Raw genomic sequence first — 13,876 nt, forward strand, 5'->3', positions numbered from 1 at the left:
GTCTTGAAAGTCACTGGCAGGGAGGGAGGGCTCTAAAGAGACTGGCGGCGTCCTCAGAAGCCTGGCCGTGCAGCCTTGGTGCCTGGGGCTGGGACCTGACAGTTGCCCACCCAGGCCAGAGTATGGCGCCAGCATGTGAGCCCACAGCCAGGTGTTTCTGTCCAGTGGGCCGCGGGGCTCTGTGTGTGACAGGACTAACCCCTCTCCAAGAAGGACAAGTACCATTACTGGGCACTGAAGGGCAGGCGTTGCTCTAGGGCCTTGCCGTCTATAAACTCATTCAATCCTCTTCACAGCCCTATGAGGAAGGCGCTATTATCATCATCTCCCCTTTACAGATGTGGAACCTGAGGCATGGAGACGTTAAGGAACTTGCTCTACGGCACCGAGCTAATAAACAGCGGAGCCAGGGTTTGAACCCAGGCCATCTGGGGGTGGGGGCAGTGTGACAGAGGGCGCTCAGGGTACATGCCTAGCCAGCCCAGGGGTGGGTGGTGTGTGTTACAGTGACAGCATCGCCCCCTTGAGAGTAAGGAAGGTTTCTTGTTTGGTTTCCCCCAAACGTCTCTGTGGCAGAGGAGATAGCTGTTGAATGCCTAAATGAATGAATGAACTGAGAAGCTTGTATCAGTAATGACCAGATGTCTGTTTATGCTTGAGGTTCCTCGCTCTGCAGGTTAAATCATTCTGGGGCCCTAAATGGCCGCAGGAGGATCTGATAGTCTCTGGACACCTTGCAGATAAGGAGCCTCAGGAGAGAAGTGGGGGGAAGGAGGTCCTCCATGGTCATACTTCTGGGCTCCCCTAGAGGGCAGCAGCAGACAAGACTCGCCGCTTCCTGGGCTGCAGCCTGGGCTGGGGCTGCAGAGGCTGCTCTCCCTGCCTGATTCGGGGGTCCCAGCGCTGGAGCCTGGCTGGGCCTTCTGCTCCCCACTCCAGCCTCACCCTGCCTCGGCTTCCTGCATCTCACGACCGCCTGCTGAAAGGTGGCACCTCCTCCAGCTATTTTAGGACCCGCTTCCAGAGTAGCTGCTGGCCTGGGACGGGCGTGGCCACCCTGCCCTGCCCCACAGCTCCAGGTGGCCCCGAGGGGCTGGGGTCAGGGTGTGTGTGGCGAAAAGAAAGGGCACCTTCTCTTTTCTTCCTGCAGTTGTGATCGCAGCTTCTCTTCCAGCAGGTCTGGCGTCGAGGGCACGGGTGTGTTTTCTGAGATACCTGGAGAAGGGAGATGCTGATGACTCCCTCCAGCGAGGAGGAAAGGTCAGGGGAGAGTGTGGTTTAGAGCGGATGACACAGTCATCGTGCGTCCCAGGTGAAAGGGGACCCTGTGAGTCCTTCTGGGGCCTTTGGAGGGGCGCCTGCTTTGCCCACCTCCTCTGGGTGGCGACCTCTGCGCGGCTGAGAGCCCCAGAGGAGGGTTCCATGATTATGCTCCATCCACTGTCCCTCCCACTGTCCCACATCTGTCACTGGAAGGGACTTCTTCCTTATATCGCTACCAATCCTTTTACCATGGAGTTCACTCGTTTGCTCTTGAGTCCCCAGGGAAGATGCAAAACACCATTTCCCCCTCCTCTGATACTAAGCCCTTCATAAACCAAGAAGGCATCACTGAAACGGCTCACGTCTTACTTTGCATCAGCTGAGGTGCCGAATTCTCCGGCCTCAAATCATGTCTCCTGTTTTTGACTTCCCGCTGAAGCAGTGGTTCTAAGCCCGATTAACCCAATGTGCACCCAGGGCTGAGAACCACGCTCAGACGCCCTGCCCACAGGGCCCTGGCAAGTCCTAGGTGAGGGCTGTGCCCCCAGACACGCCAGCTGTCACTGCTGGTTGCCGGGTTGCCTGCTCTGGTGGCTTGTGTGCTCGTCTGGAGCCCATCCTTTCCTAGCCTGGTGGGTGGGGTCTGTCTATCTTCCCAGGAGGCTCTCGGTGGTTGTACTGCATTTCTCAGCCTCAGAAGGCGTCTTCGGAGTTATGCAGCCCCACTTTTTACTCTTTGGAGGGGAGACTCTAGGTGCTTTCTGGACATGATCAGACTTAATCCTTCTGGTACTCATTGGAGGTATTATTGCTCCCCTTTCACAGATAAGGGCATGGAGGTTCAAAGAGGTTAACCTGCCCAAGGCCGCGTGGCTAACTTGAGGAGCCTGGATCCAAATCCAGGTTTGTCTGGTTGCAAGGCTCTCGATTCAGAAATTCCTCCGATAACATTTCTGAGGATGGTCATCTGCTTTCTCCCCCCATACTGCCGGGGGTGAGGCTGAGTGCTTTACACTGAGCATACCTCGTTGCGGGCAGCTCTGTTTCCTCTTAATTGGAGCTGAGACCTGCCCCACTAACTTCTTTTCACCTCTCCTTGGGAGCTCTGGAGCAGCACAGTTTGTCCTCCTTCTTAATCTGATGGTTCTTTAAATACTTTAACAGCAACAACAGCAAAATACCACATGTGCCTGGAGCTTTATTCCCGGGCTGACTCTGCCTAATTCTCTCACCTAAGGGCTCGGTAGTAAGGTGACTTTCTAATCGATCTGAAGTACAGAGCCTGAATCTGGACATCATACTCCAGATAGGCCCGAGAGGGGCAGGGTAGAGAAGAGTTCTCCTAGCCTTGAAAAATTTACGTTCTATATTTCTATAGGAGGTGAATTACTAACAATGACCATTTACCGAGCGCCTTCTATATTCCAGGTTCTGCCAAGTTCTACGAGACGCTGGGCTAGGTGGTCTACTCATCTTATTGCTAATTCTCAAAATAACTCAGCAGGGAAGGCATTACCATCTCATTTCAGTAAGATTCTGAGGCTCGGAGAGGTTGGTGAATAACTCAAGGTCACAGAGCTAATAAGTGGTAGGGCTGGGATGTGAACCCGATTTTTCTGGTTCCAAAGAGCTAGATGTTTATACCAGGCAGCCCCCAGCACTGTTTTTGTTTTTCAGCAGCTTCGTCATTGTCATGGCCATGTCAGTTTGTCACTGTCTTCTGTTAAGCTTGCAGCCAGTTTACCCACGTTCCTATATTTATGAGTGGTTGTCAAAACGCATTCTATTTCAGTGTGATTATCCTTTTAATCACAAAGGCAACATTTCCCATTTATTGGGGGCTTAGCCTGCTGAGAGGTCCTTATTCTGGCATGCCTTATTCTTTCCCTTGGGGCTGCTTTGATGTCGTGATCTAACTCATTGATAAATACGCTAAGCGGATCAGGATTCTGTTCTTTGTCTGCCAGGCACCTGTTACCCTCTGTCCCTTGTGTCAAGTATCTCACCCCTGAGCAAGTGTCTCACTCATAGATACCATAGACTTCCCAGCCGAAGGCTGTGCTGTCCCCCATGCTGGTGCATCTTAGTGGCCCTAATGAGCCAAACTGCCTGTCCTTGTCACCCATGGTCCCCCAGGCCTAGGCTCCGGAAGCCCCTCGAGGGCAGGGACTGGTCCCTCTGCTCTTTGTATCTCCCCAGTGACTTGTTTGTTCAGACTCTGCGTCCAGGGTGCCCTCAATGCTGCCCGTGCTCACTGGCCCTTGTCCTCTCTGGGAGACGTCAGACCTGATAAACTGAAGGAAGTATCTCAACACCAAACTGATAACGGTAGGACTTGAAATAGAATATTTCCTTTCCTAATGGTTTCAGAAATGGACACATGTATCTCCGAGTCTGTTAAAAAAGAAAAGCTGTGGCTCTCCTTTGTCCTTTTAACCCTTTTTGATCCCTTACCAAGGAACCCCCTGAGAGATGCAGTGAAGACTCTGCTCTGGGGTGAAGGCTGGGCTAGTGAGGAAACTGAGGCCAGCTCAGGTAGGACCTTGAGGGCCTGGAAAGGACGTTGGCCTTGAGAGAGCTGAGAGGCTGGAGGGCGTTGCGGGGAGGAATGGTGCGATCTATGCCTCTGATAGCCAAGCCAAGTCGTTGCTTTGCTGGCCAAGACAGAGCTGCTCCAAACTGAAGCACAGTTAATGTGAGGTGGCGCCAGGGTGGTGAAAAGATCTGGGAAAGAAAGCTGGGGCAAGGGAGCTTGGGCAGCCAGAATGAGGGCACAGCGTACCCCCAAGACACAAGCTACCCGCGTTGCCATGACAACCAAGGGGGCCTCTCGCCAAAGTGATGTCTGCTGAGTGAAATGCATTGTAGCCTCACCAGGAGACGGCCCTGGCTGCTCCTGCTGCTTCCTGCGGCTTGGCTAATCAGCCCTCTCTCGAGAGAAAGAGGGGCTGGGAACTCAAAGGGAACCAGACAAAACGACTGAGCAGGAACAGAGGAAAAGGGAGTACGTAAAGGGCAGTTGCGCTTTGCAGGTCCCCATGCCCGCTGGGACTGTGGCCAGGGACAGAACCTCCAGTCACCTGACAGGAGGCACAAGGAGTCCTCCTTTCAAGCACAGGACTCTGGCTGGGATGGGAGCGCTGAAGGTCATAGCCCTGAGTGGCCCATGAGGTCACACTGTGAGTCTGTGTGGGCAGCTGTCTCCCACACAATACAGAAGCGAAAAAGAAGGGCTTCATTCCAGCGGCTGTAGATCTGAATGTCGCACACGGAGGAAGCCCTGAGCAGTCAAATAGTAACTGGAACTTACAAGGGCGTGGTGACTCAAGGGCACGCACATCTCAGGCTGACCCCACCTCTGATGTGTCAGGTGTTTGGAACCAGCAGCACAAGAACAAGTGGGTGCTTGCTGGGAAGGCCAGCCTCCTGTGGGTCCCCTCATACCTGGCATGATTTCAGGGTCACTGGAAAGATCACTGTACCTTCTCTTCCCACCTCCCCATACCCTACACACACACACACACACACACACACCCCAAAACTCTCCTACAGTCAGTAAATGTCTGAAATGTGCAGAATCTCATTTCTTTCATTCACTGGCTTTCTACTGGGGGTGCACCTGAGAATCACCTAAGGTGCTTGTAAAAGCAGAGACTGCTGGGCCCTACCCCGGACGTTCTGAGTTAGGATTTGATGGTAGGTTCCCCTGTGATTCCGACGCTCGCCCCTTGTTAAGAAACACCGTTCAAGGCTCTGTGTCCAGTTTCAGTGCAAGTACTCCATGCAGGAGTCCCTGAGGATGCAGGACCTGCAGGGGTTCATATAGGATGCTATACGGGGGCCAACATGGCCCTTTGCCCACCCCCACCCCCCACCTTCCAGACCTTTGGAAGCCACTGTGGGGCAAAGGAGCTCAGGGGTTTGAAGCAAGGAAATCACACTCTCTGTGGGGCTGGGCTGCCTGCACTTGGCCCTTGCAGATGGTGGATACCTGAATAACGATATCCACCATGTGGCTGCTCTGTGGCCCTTATATCACAAGCCCATCACAGATGGGGAAACTGGGTTCTGACAGGGGAAGTCATCTTCCCCGGGATCACACCACTGGTAAAAAGAGCCGGAGTCAGGACCCAGCTCTGTCTGACATCAAAGCTGGTGCTTTTTCCCTTGCAAGCCACTGGCATAATGAAGGCAGCCATGGGGCAGATCACTGAGGTCGGTATTGACTCGTCCTTGGTATCTGAAGGTGATGCTCTTTTCCATGAATGCCTTTCAGGTGCGGGGCCAGGGCTGAGAAAAAGCCTCAGTCTCTCCCCCGAGTGCCAGCCTGTGCAGACTGCCCTTTCCTAACTGGAACCACGGCCTGCACGCTGCTCCCACCGGGTATCTGCAGCTCGCCTGATGGGTGCGAGGGGCTTCGCTACCCACGTTCCCCACGGGAGCCTGGCCCCCCCAAGGCAGCCCCCAGAACACCCAGAGCCAGCCTGCTTGTCTCCTTAACTGTGTGTTAGGAATCCTAAGGAAGGCGGTATTGACATTTCCAACCGGGCGCCAGCCGAAAGGGGCCCTGTGGTCTTCCAAGGAGCAAAGGCCGGTGCCCTGCGCGGGAAAGGCCGTGAATTACGTGGCTGTACCGTGGCAGACGAGACAGCAGAGCCACGGAGGCATTCCAGCAGGTGGCCTTAGCTATCCAACTACGGATTCGCTCCCTGAACACCCACTCTGGGCCTCCTTGGGCTACACTGTCTCACAGAGCCCAGATCACAGCCTCACCTTGCTTCCGAAGTCAAAGTGTCTATTCTACCCAAGACGGATGATGTCAGTAGCTCAATTACCACAATGGTCAGCAGCTCAGAGGCAAAGATTCTGGCTTCCCGATCAGACCATTTCCTGTTTCATGGCTCAAATGTATTGCCAGCTGGAGTGATCACACGCTGACAGGTGCTTAGGGCCACCATGCCTCTTGGTGTTGATTTTGTGTAACACCATCGCTGTCCACAGCAGGCTCGGACTCAAGGGCGTGGTGAATACCCTGCGGACCCAGGGCTCAGGTCATTGCTCAGGTCCCCACTCACCACTGCCGTCCTACCCGCAGGGAGAATGGGGCGCTCTCCAAGAGCACAGTTGGCCCAGCTTTAGCACAATCAAAATCCTTCCCCATGCTGGTTTGGAGCCTGGACTCTGCCCATGGAAGGCCAGCTGCATCCCTTCCCTCCTGAGTAACTGCCTCTGCGTCCACTCTGGGCCTCTCTGCCCACGACCAGACCCCTGGGATGGTGGCCTCTCTCCTTCAGCATTGCTCCCCTCCACTGCATTCCCAGAGGAGGACGCGGCCCACACAGAGGGTCAGTGTGGACTTGCAAGCGATACAAGGGAGACCCCAGGAGCATCCCGCATTCCCAGGAAAGAAGCTTCTCGTCTCCTTACTCACTTCCCGACCACGATCACCTCTGTTCAAATGGGAGCTCTCTCCTTCCCCCAACTCTCCACAGTCCTTTCTGCTGGGACCCCAGCCCCATCTCTGCTTTCCGGTCGGCATTCTCTGGGTGCAGCCACTCAGAGCCTGGCACCTCCTTCTGAGGCTCCTGGTGCCCTCTCCCCACCCCCTTCAGAGGCAGGCCTGTGCAAAGGCTGCTCCTGCCTGCGCCCAGCCCACTGAGGCCTCCTCGCTCCTCAGGAGTGTGCCGGCATTACTGAGCTCAGGGTTTCTCTGCGAGCCCGAGTCCGCCGGCAATTCTGCCCTCTTGTCACTTTTGCTTCACTGGCCAGTGGTGGCCACATTTCTTAATCTCAGTGGCTTTTCAGAGAGACATTAGCAGGAAGCTTGGCATCCCTGAAACCCAGCTATATCCTTGCCACACTGGACCCAGCGAGTCTGGAGTGTTCTCAGGATACCTATGACCTGTTGGGGAGGGCAGTTTTCCCCACACCTGTGGGGGTGAGCACAGGCCTTCCTCCTGTGAAAACCTCTAATGATAATGATTAGTGGGGTTTGGTCAATTCTCTTGATTGGCTTGTAGAAGAAATTTTAGGACTTCTAGGAATTGAACTGAGAATCCTTAATAAAATCATCTCCCTCCACTTTTGGAAAACTTATCTACTACTAGGCAATTTGTAAGCCAGTCTGTTCATTTGGCAAAATTTTGTTGTATTTCGGAGTCAAAAGTGAGTTCGGAAACAGACTACACAGTAGAACTGGCACATTTTCAAAGTGACGTGGCAAGAGTGGGCAGACAACCAAAATGCGCACATTGACGTTAGAAAAGGGCCCAAAGAAATTTCTGGAGATTTTTTTTAAAGACCCTAGTAGTTTGCCTTCAGCCCACCTTATCCGCTTCACTGGGGGTAATGTGTGTAGAGATCCTTCCCAAGGTAGGGAGAGGGCTTGAAGGAGACAGCTCAGAAAGCTTGATGAGAACTCTTGGGAATCTGTGTGTTTGTGGTGTGGTGTGTGTGTGCGCATGACATGTGTTTGTGTGTGTGCACGGTGTGTTGTGTGTGTGTGTTGTGGACAGAACTGTGACTCCCCTCAAGAACTCTAGAGGGTGGGGCATGTGATGCTGTGTGAGAAGCAAGAGCAGAGTGGCTGCCATTTCTGTGGCAAAAGCATGGGCTCCAGCATGGAGGAGAGTCAGTTAGGGTCACCTGAGATCAGAGGCATGCTGGCAGATGTGTCACAACCAGCTCCCTGGAGAGAAACAGCCCTGATTTGTAGTGTTTGCCAGTGTTTGTGGTGTGACTGATTTCACGCCACCAGCATGGTGCTCCTGCATCTGGAGCTGGGAGGAGATGCCCATGGTCAGTGCTCGTGAGCCAGAGTGAGCGGGGTCCAGCACAGCACTCGGACCCTCCGGCGCACCACTTAAAACCTAGATCCCTTTTAATAAAGCCACCTAGAGGGACCTTAGGAGAAACAGACCTGGCGGTGGACCACAGGAAGCCTGCGAGAGCTGGGCCTGTTCCTTTTGCTTCTCTAAATCCACTCTCCGCCCTCTCCTCTTCTGCTCCTCACCCCAGGAGCCTGGCTGCTAGAACAGTGGGCTTCCTTGCCCTCCGCCCTCTGGCTGGACTCAGCCGATGGGGAACGTGGGCAGGGACTGGAGCATGGGAGGAGACAGGCTGAGGTATTTCTTTCCCCAGACATCTCTGTAGAGGCCACGAGCTGGATGCCCTGCTTTACTGAAGGTCACAGCTCCTATCAGACGGCCAGAGCCTTTTTGCACAGCCATTACTTTTTTTTTTTTTAACATCTTTATCAGAGTATAATTGCTTTACAATGGTGTGTTAGTTTCTGCTGTATAACAAAGTGAATTGGCTATACGTATACATATATCCCCATATCCCCTCCCTCTTGCACCTCCCTCCCACCCTCCCTATCCCACCCCTCTAGGTGGTCACAAAGCACTGAGCTGATCTCCCTGTGCTATGTGGCTGCTTCCCACTAGCTATCTATTTTACATTTGGTGGTGTATATATGTCCATGCCACTCTCTCACTTTGTCCCAGCTTACCCTTCCCACTCCCTGTGTCCTCAAGTCCATTCTCTAAGTCTGAGTCTTTATTCCTGTCCTGCCCCTAGGTTCTTCAGAACCATTTTTTTTTTTTTTTAGATTCCATATGTATGTGTTAGCATATGGTATTTGTTTTTCTGTTTCTGACTTACTTCACTCTGTATGACAGATTCTAGGTCCATCCACCTCACTACAAATAACTCAGTTTTGTTTCTTTTCATGGCTGAGTAATATTCCATTGTATATATGTGCCACATCTTCTTTACCCATTCATCTGTCGATGGACACTTAGGTTGCTTCCGTGTCCTGGCTATTGTAAACAGTGTTGCAGTGTACATTGTGGTACATGACTCTTTTTGAATTATGGTTTTCTCTGGGTATATGCTGAGTAGTGGGATTGCTGGGTCGTATGGTAGTTCTATTTGTAGTTTTTTAAGGAAACTTCATATTGTTCTCCATAGCTGCACAGCCATTTCTGTCTTCAAGTTTCATAACTGCTCATTCCCTTGCCCTCTTAGACCTGATGCTTCCTGCCTTGCTGCTGTTATTACCTCTGGGGTACTGCGATCTCCTTTGTGGTTTCCCTACCCTCTGCTCACGCCTTTGTCAACAGGACTTTATTCAACTCTCTTCACAATAGCTAATTTGAGTAGTGCCACTTGCTTCCCGTTTGGACCCTGACCTGTACAGGTAAGCAACTGTCCGAACGAGGTGCATTCCCTCGAGACAAGGAATGTGTGGGTCAGGGGCCTCCAGGGACCCGTGAAAGTACCCCGAAAAAGCAAGAGTCATCTTTGAACATTTGCTGGGCCCAGAGAGCACAAAGCTGTGTTACAATGGTACCAGTTCAGTGTGATCTTTACCAACTGCCTTTCCTCCCTTCCTTCTTCTTTCCAGCTCCTTCTGGGGAAACAGCTTAGCAGGTTGAGGGAAGAAGTGAGTTAGAGAGAGAAGGAGCTGACCATGTCCCTCTCTTTCTGGTGGTTGGCCTTAGCTGGGGAAAGGGAGGGAAGTCTTTTCTTTGAGTGAAATTTGAACTATTGAGACTCTAGTTACAATATCGAATGACCATTGTGAGTTTCTGTCTTTTTTGTTGTTGTTTGTTTTGCTGGTAATTAACAATGAACAATTGAGTTACTGGGCTGCCCAGTTTCTTCCAGGGGCAGGAGAAGAACTCTCTCCATTGTGAGGATTTATAGAAACAGGGGGACAGCAATAAAAAGCAGCCTTCACAGGCACTTCCCCTGTATTGTTCAACATGCAGGCAGACCATCTGCAGCTGTTAGTCCCTCCCAGAGAATACAAGGCACCCGGAGGAGAAAATGAATGGCGGTAAACTTTCCGTTTTCCTCTTTAAGTAAAATGATCCTGACGTGAACGGTAGTGAGGAAAATGAAGATGAATTGGAATTGAATTGGGATTCACTTTTTACTACCACTTCTACCAACACAATGATTCCACGAGAACAGTCATTTGTGTTTGATTTCTGAACCGTTGGAATCTAGTCCTTCGTAGAAATTATTATAAACCATTACAAACACAAAAAAATATTCAAAGAATGATCTAATAACAATAGTATTTTGGATAATCTAAAAATCAGCAGTTTGCCACAGCTGCCTTAGACTTGGGCTTTGTTTGGAGCTAGAACGGTTCAGAATTGGTGGAGGCCTCCTTTGTGCCCTCCCCTAGCCCCACCCTCCCTCCCTGAAGGTAACGTCACTGTCCTGATGGAGCGCCATAGCCTTCCCTTCGTGCTTTTATATTGGCGCTCTGTGTCTTTAGTGCCCTGTAAACATTACTTAGCCATTTCTTGACTTAAGGGGTGGCAGAGTGTTCTCTTTATAACCGTTTGTCGGACTGTGCACCTGTACTTGTGTGTTTTATGAATCTTTCATGTCCAAAGCTCCCATTCCCTCCCCCCCGACAAAAACTATTGAAACTTTTGGAATTTATACAAATGGTACGGGTCCATATATATCCTTCAGCAGTTTTCTTTCTTTCAATCACCATTGTGTTTTTGAGACGTATTCACACTGCTACACGTAAATCTAGTTTATCCATGTTGAATTCTCTAAGGTGTTCCACTGTATGACTGTATCACAGCTCTCGCTCCCTTATCCACCCCCTACGGGGGACCTTTGCGTGGTCTCCTGTCTTGGTTCTTGTTCGTTTGACTGTCTGCTATGATAAGAACAATGCTGCCAGGAGTGCCCCCTCGGGCACACATGTGACACCATCTCAGGTATATGTTCCTAGGCGTGGAATTGCCAGGTGGTGGAGGTTGCATATCTTCTAGATATTGCAGATTTCAGATATTGCCAGATTCATCCCCAATGGTTGGTCATAGACTTTATCTATACAATTCACTTCTCCCTGCTTCTCTTTTCCTTTTCTTTTTTTATATGGAAATTGCTCTGCTCTGCTCTCTGGGTGTCCCCTGCCCACAGCTCTCTGTACAACAGTGCCCTCATGGTTTTCTGAATAGACATCAGTATTTTCAGAGCACCACTTAGAGCTTTATGTTGGTTATTTGGAACACAAAGCACCCATCGTTTGTATCTGAGCACAGACGACCCTGGTTTCTTGTTGGTAGGTCTTCCCCAAACTCATCATCAGTTTCCTTGGGGATTTAGGAAGGTCTTACCCAGCTCCACTATGCTTGCAACAGAATAGGTCCTGCAAAACAGTAAGAACTTTTCTGGGCGGAGACTGGCCAAACACAAGAGAGGACAGATGGAGGAGCCGGCCATGGTATATTTTATCACATACATTTTTGCAGGTGAAGTCAAGAGGTTAGAATTTTGTCTACTGTGTTTGATTGTTATGGACTGTGTCCCCTCCAAAATTCACATGCTGAAATCGAATCCCTAATGTGATGGTATCTGCAGGTGGGGCCTTTGGGAGGTAATTGGGTCATGAGGGTGGAGCCCCCATGAATGAGATTAGTGCCTTTCTAAGAAGAGACCAGAGAGCTGGCTCGATCTTTCCAGCACAAGTGGACACAACGAGAAGCCGGCAGTCTGCGCCCAGGAGAGGGACCTCGCCAGAACCTGCCTCTGATCTCAGGCTTCCAGCCTCCAGAACTGTGAGAAATAAATCTCCATTGTTTATCAGCCACCTAGTCTGTGGAAATTTGTTACAGCAGTCCCAACTGACGGAGACATTGGTCAAATGCCTAATTCACTCAAAGCAGCACATACGGTTTCTGCATATCTGCACAATGAAAAATGTGGCTCTGGCAACTGGTAACAGGATCATCAGTGTTCAAGTGCTCAAAGGAATAGACAGCCCCTTCCTGGGGCTTGATGTATTTTTGCAAAGAAAAGTGATTTATAGAACCTGTGAGCAAATGTGGGTAGAGAGACGTGGTGACTGGGGACCATGGTGACCTCCACCAGTTATGCCAACTCATGTTGGTAGCCCAGGACTGTGGTAGCTCTGTGGCCAGGGGCTCTGCCCACTGCCTGGGCATTTGGTTCCCGACACCCAGAGTCACAGTTCATGACAATTCACTGAGCATCTACTTTTCCTCGGCTCCATCACATATACACCTCGCTCGGCACTGAGATCAGTCCTGGGGAGTAGGGGTTCTTCTTCCCTTATGGACAAGGAAATGCAGGAAGGTTAATGGGCCAAGGTCACATGACTAGCGAATGGCAGAGGCACCCTCAAGCAGGGTTCTCCTGACTCTAGAGCAAGTGCTCTTTTTACTAACCCATGGTCGCAGTTCAAGACTCACCCCGGGGCTGATGCCCACAGCCTTCCATTCTCCAGAACGGCTGCTGAGGGAGTCGGAACTCCTCAAAGGGTCTGGAGCCTTGGCAACTGGGAACTGGGCAGGGAAATGGGGTGGGGACTCCTTATGACTCCCAGCCTCCATCTTGAGCCTGGACATTTGGCCAAGGACCTTGTGTCACCGAAGCTGACCCTATATTCACAAGCACCTGTGGAGTAGAATCGGCTCAGGTGGTGAGACTTTATCACTGGTCTTACAGAGCCACCTGAGTCCTTTGGGAACCAGCTGAGATGCCATCTCAGCCTCTGGGGCAGCTGCTTCCTTTTCTTTCTCCCTTACTCCAAAGGGTCAGCATTTAGATCATTCATTTCAGGTAGGATGAGAACATCTCTAACCCATCCCAGCCCTCGCATGTCTCCTCGCCAAGGTTGTGAGTGTTTTCTGCATGTCTTAAGGAACTCTGTATCCACAAAGAGATACAACTGTGGCACTTGACGGCTGAGGAATTTTAGAGTCATTTGTTCCTTCAACCAGGGATCTGTAGACGTCCGCTAAGTCCCAGGGACTGTGATGGGCTGTTGGGCACAGGATATCATTTAATCCAACCACCCCCATTTTACAGATGTTGGAACCTAGGCACAGAGTCCCTTAGCTGGTGAATCTTTAAGGCAAAAATCGGATCCCTTAGATATCACTGATTTATTCAGCTAACACTTAGGGAGGACCTTCTGTGTGCCAATCACTGTGCTTGGGGCTGGGGGGAGAAGGATAAAAGACTGAGTAATTACTATACAAGTGACAAGTTCTCTTATAGAAGCATATGCAGAGTTCCGTGTGAGCCCAGGGGAAACTGAGATAGCTCTGGGGAAGGGAAGCTTGGACTGTCTGCCTTTGGAAATGTCTCAGAAAGAGCTGCAAGTTCTGAAGGGAGGAAGATGTGTTCAAAGCTCAGAACCTTTTCTTCAAGCAAAGGCTTAATGACAAAAAGAGAAACAGAAGTTGCTTTGGTTGAACCAGGTGAAAATCCTGGGGTCCTGCCATTTGCACCCTGGGTCCCCTCACCCTCACCCTGTGGTCCCAAAGGGGCCACAGGGTGGCCCAAATGGGTCCCCTAGAGCCCATTTTGAAAACCACTGGGCTGGCTGATGCCGGGAGGGTTGCTCCAGTTGTCTCCATCAGTGGTTCCTCCCCTCATCCTGGAATTCCTGGTCTCGTACTGGGTGCTCAGTCTAGTCTGCTGAATAAATTGATGACAGTCTGGCCTTTTGCTTTCTCTCAAATTTGTGGCGCCCGGGCTCAGAATTCCAAAAAGCATTTCAAGACTCAGGCTTAATTTTCCACCACACGGGAGAAGGTGGCAGTGGTGG

The 13,876-nt window shown here is 51.2% G+C and overlaps 1 protein-coding gene across 1 annotated transcript in view; it reads right to left on the minus strand.

Moving 5' to 3' along the window:
- The window catches only part of KIF6 (kinesin family member 6), a gene marked incomplete at its 3' end in the record, with an annotated part of 371,372 nt that overhangs the window by 14,805 nt on the left and 342,691 nt on the right, over positions 1-13,876 (minus strand). The window contains exon 17 of the mRNA XM_082848404.1: positions 1,131-1,215. Coding sequence (XP_082704530.1) covers positions 1,131-1,215 — 85 coding nt within the window. The remainder of the gene's footprint in view (positions 1-1,130; positions 1,216-13,876) is intronic.

Source organism: Leucopleurus acutus (genome assembly GCF_964270905.1).
Source record: "Leucopleurus acutus genome assembly, chromosome: 10".
Classification (NCBI taxonomy): domain Eukaryota; kingdom Metazoa; phylum Chordata; class Mammalia; order Artiodactyla; family Delphinidae; genus Leucopleurus; species Leucopleurus acutus.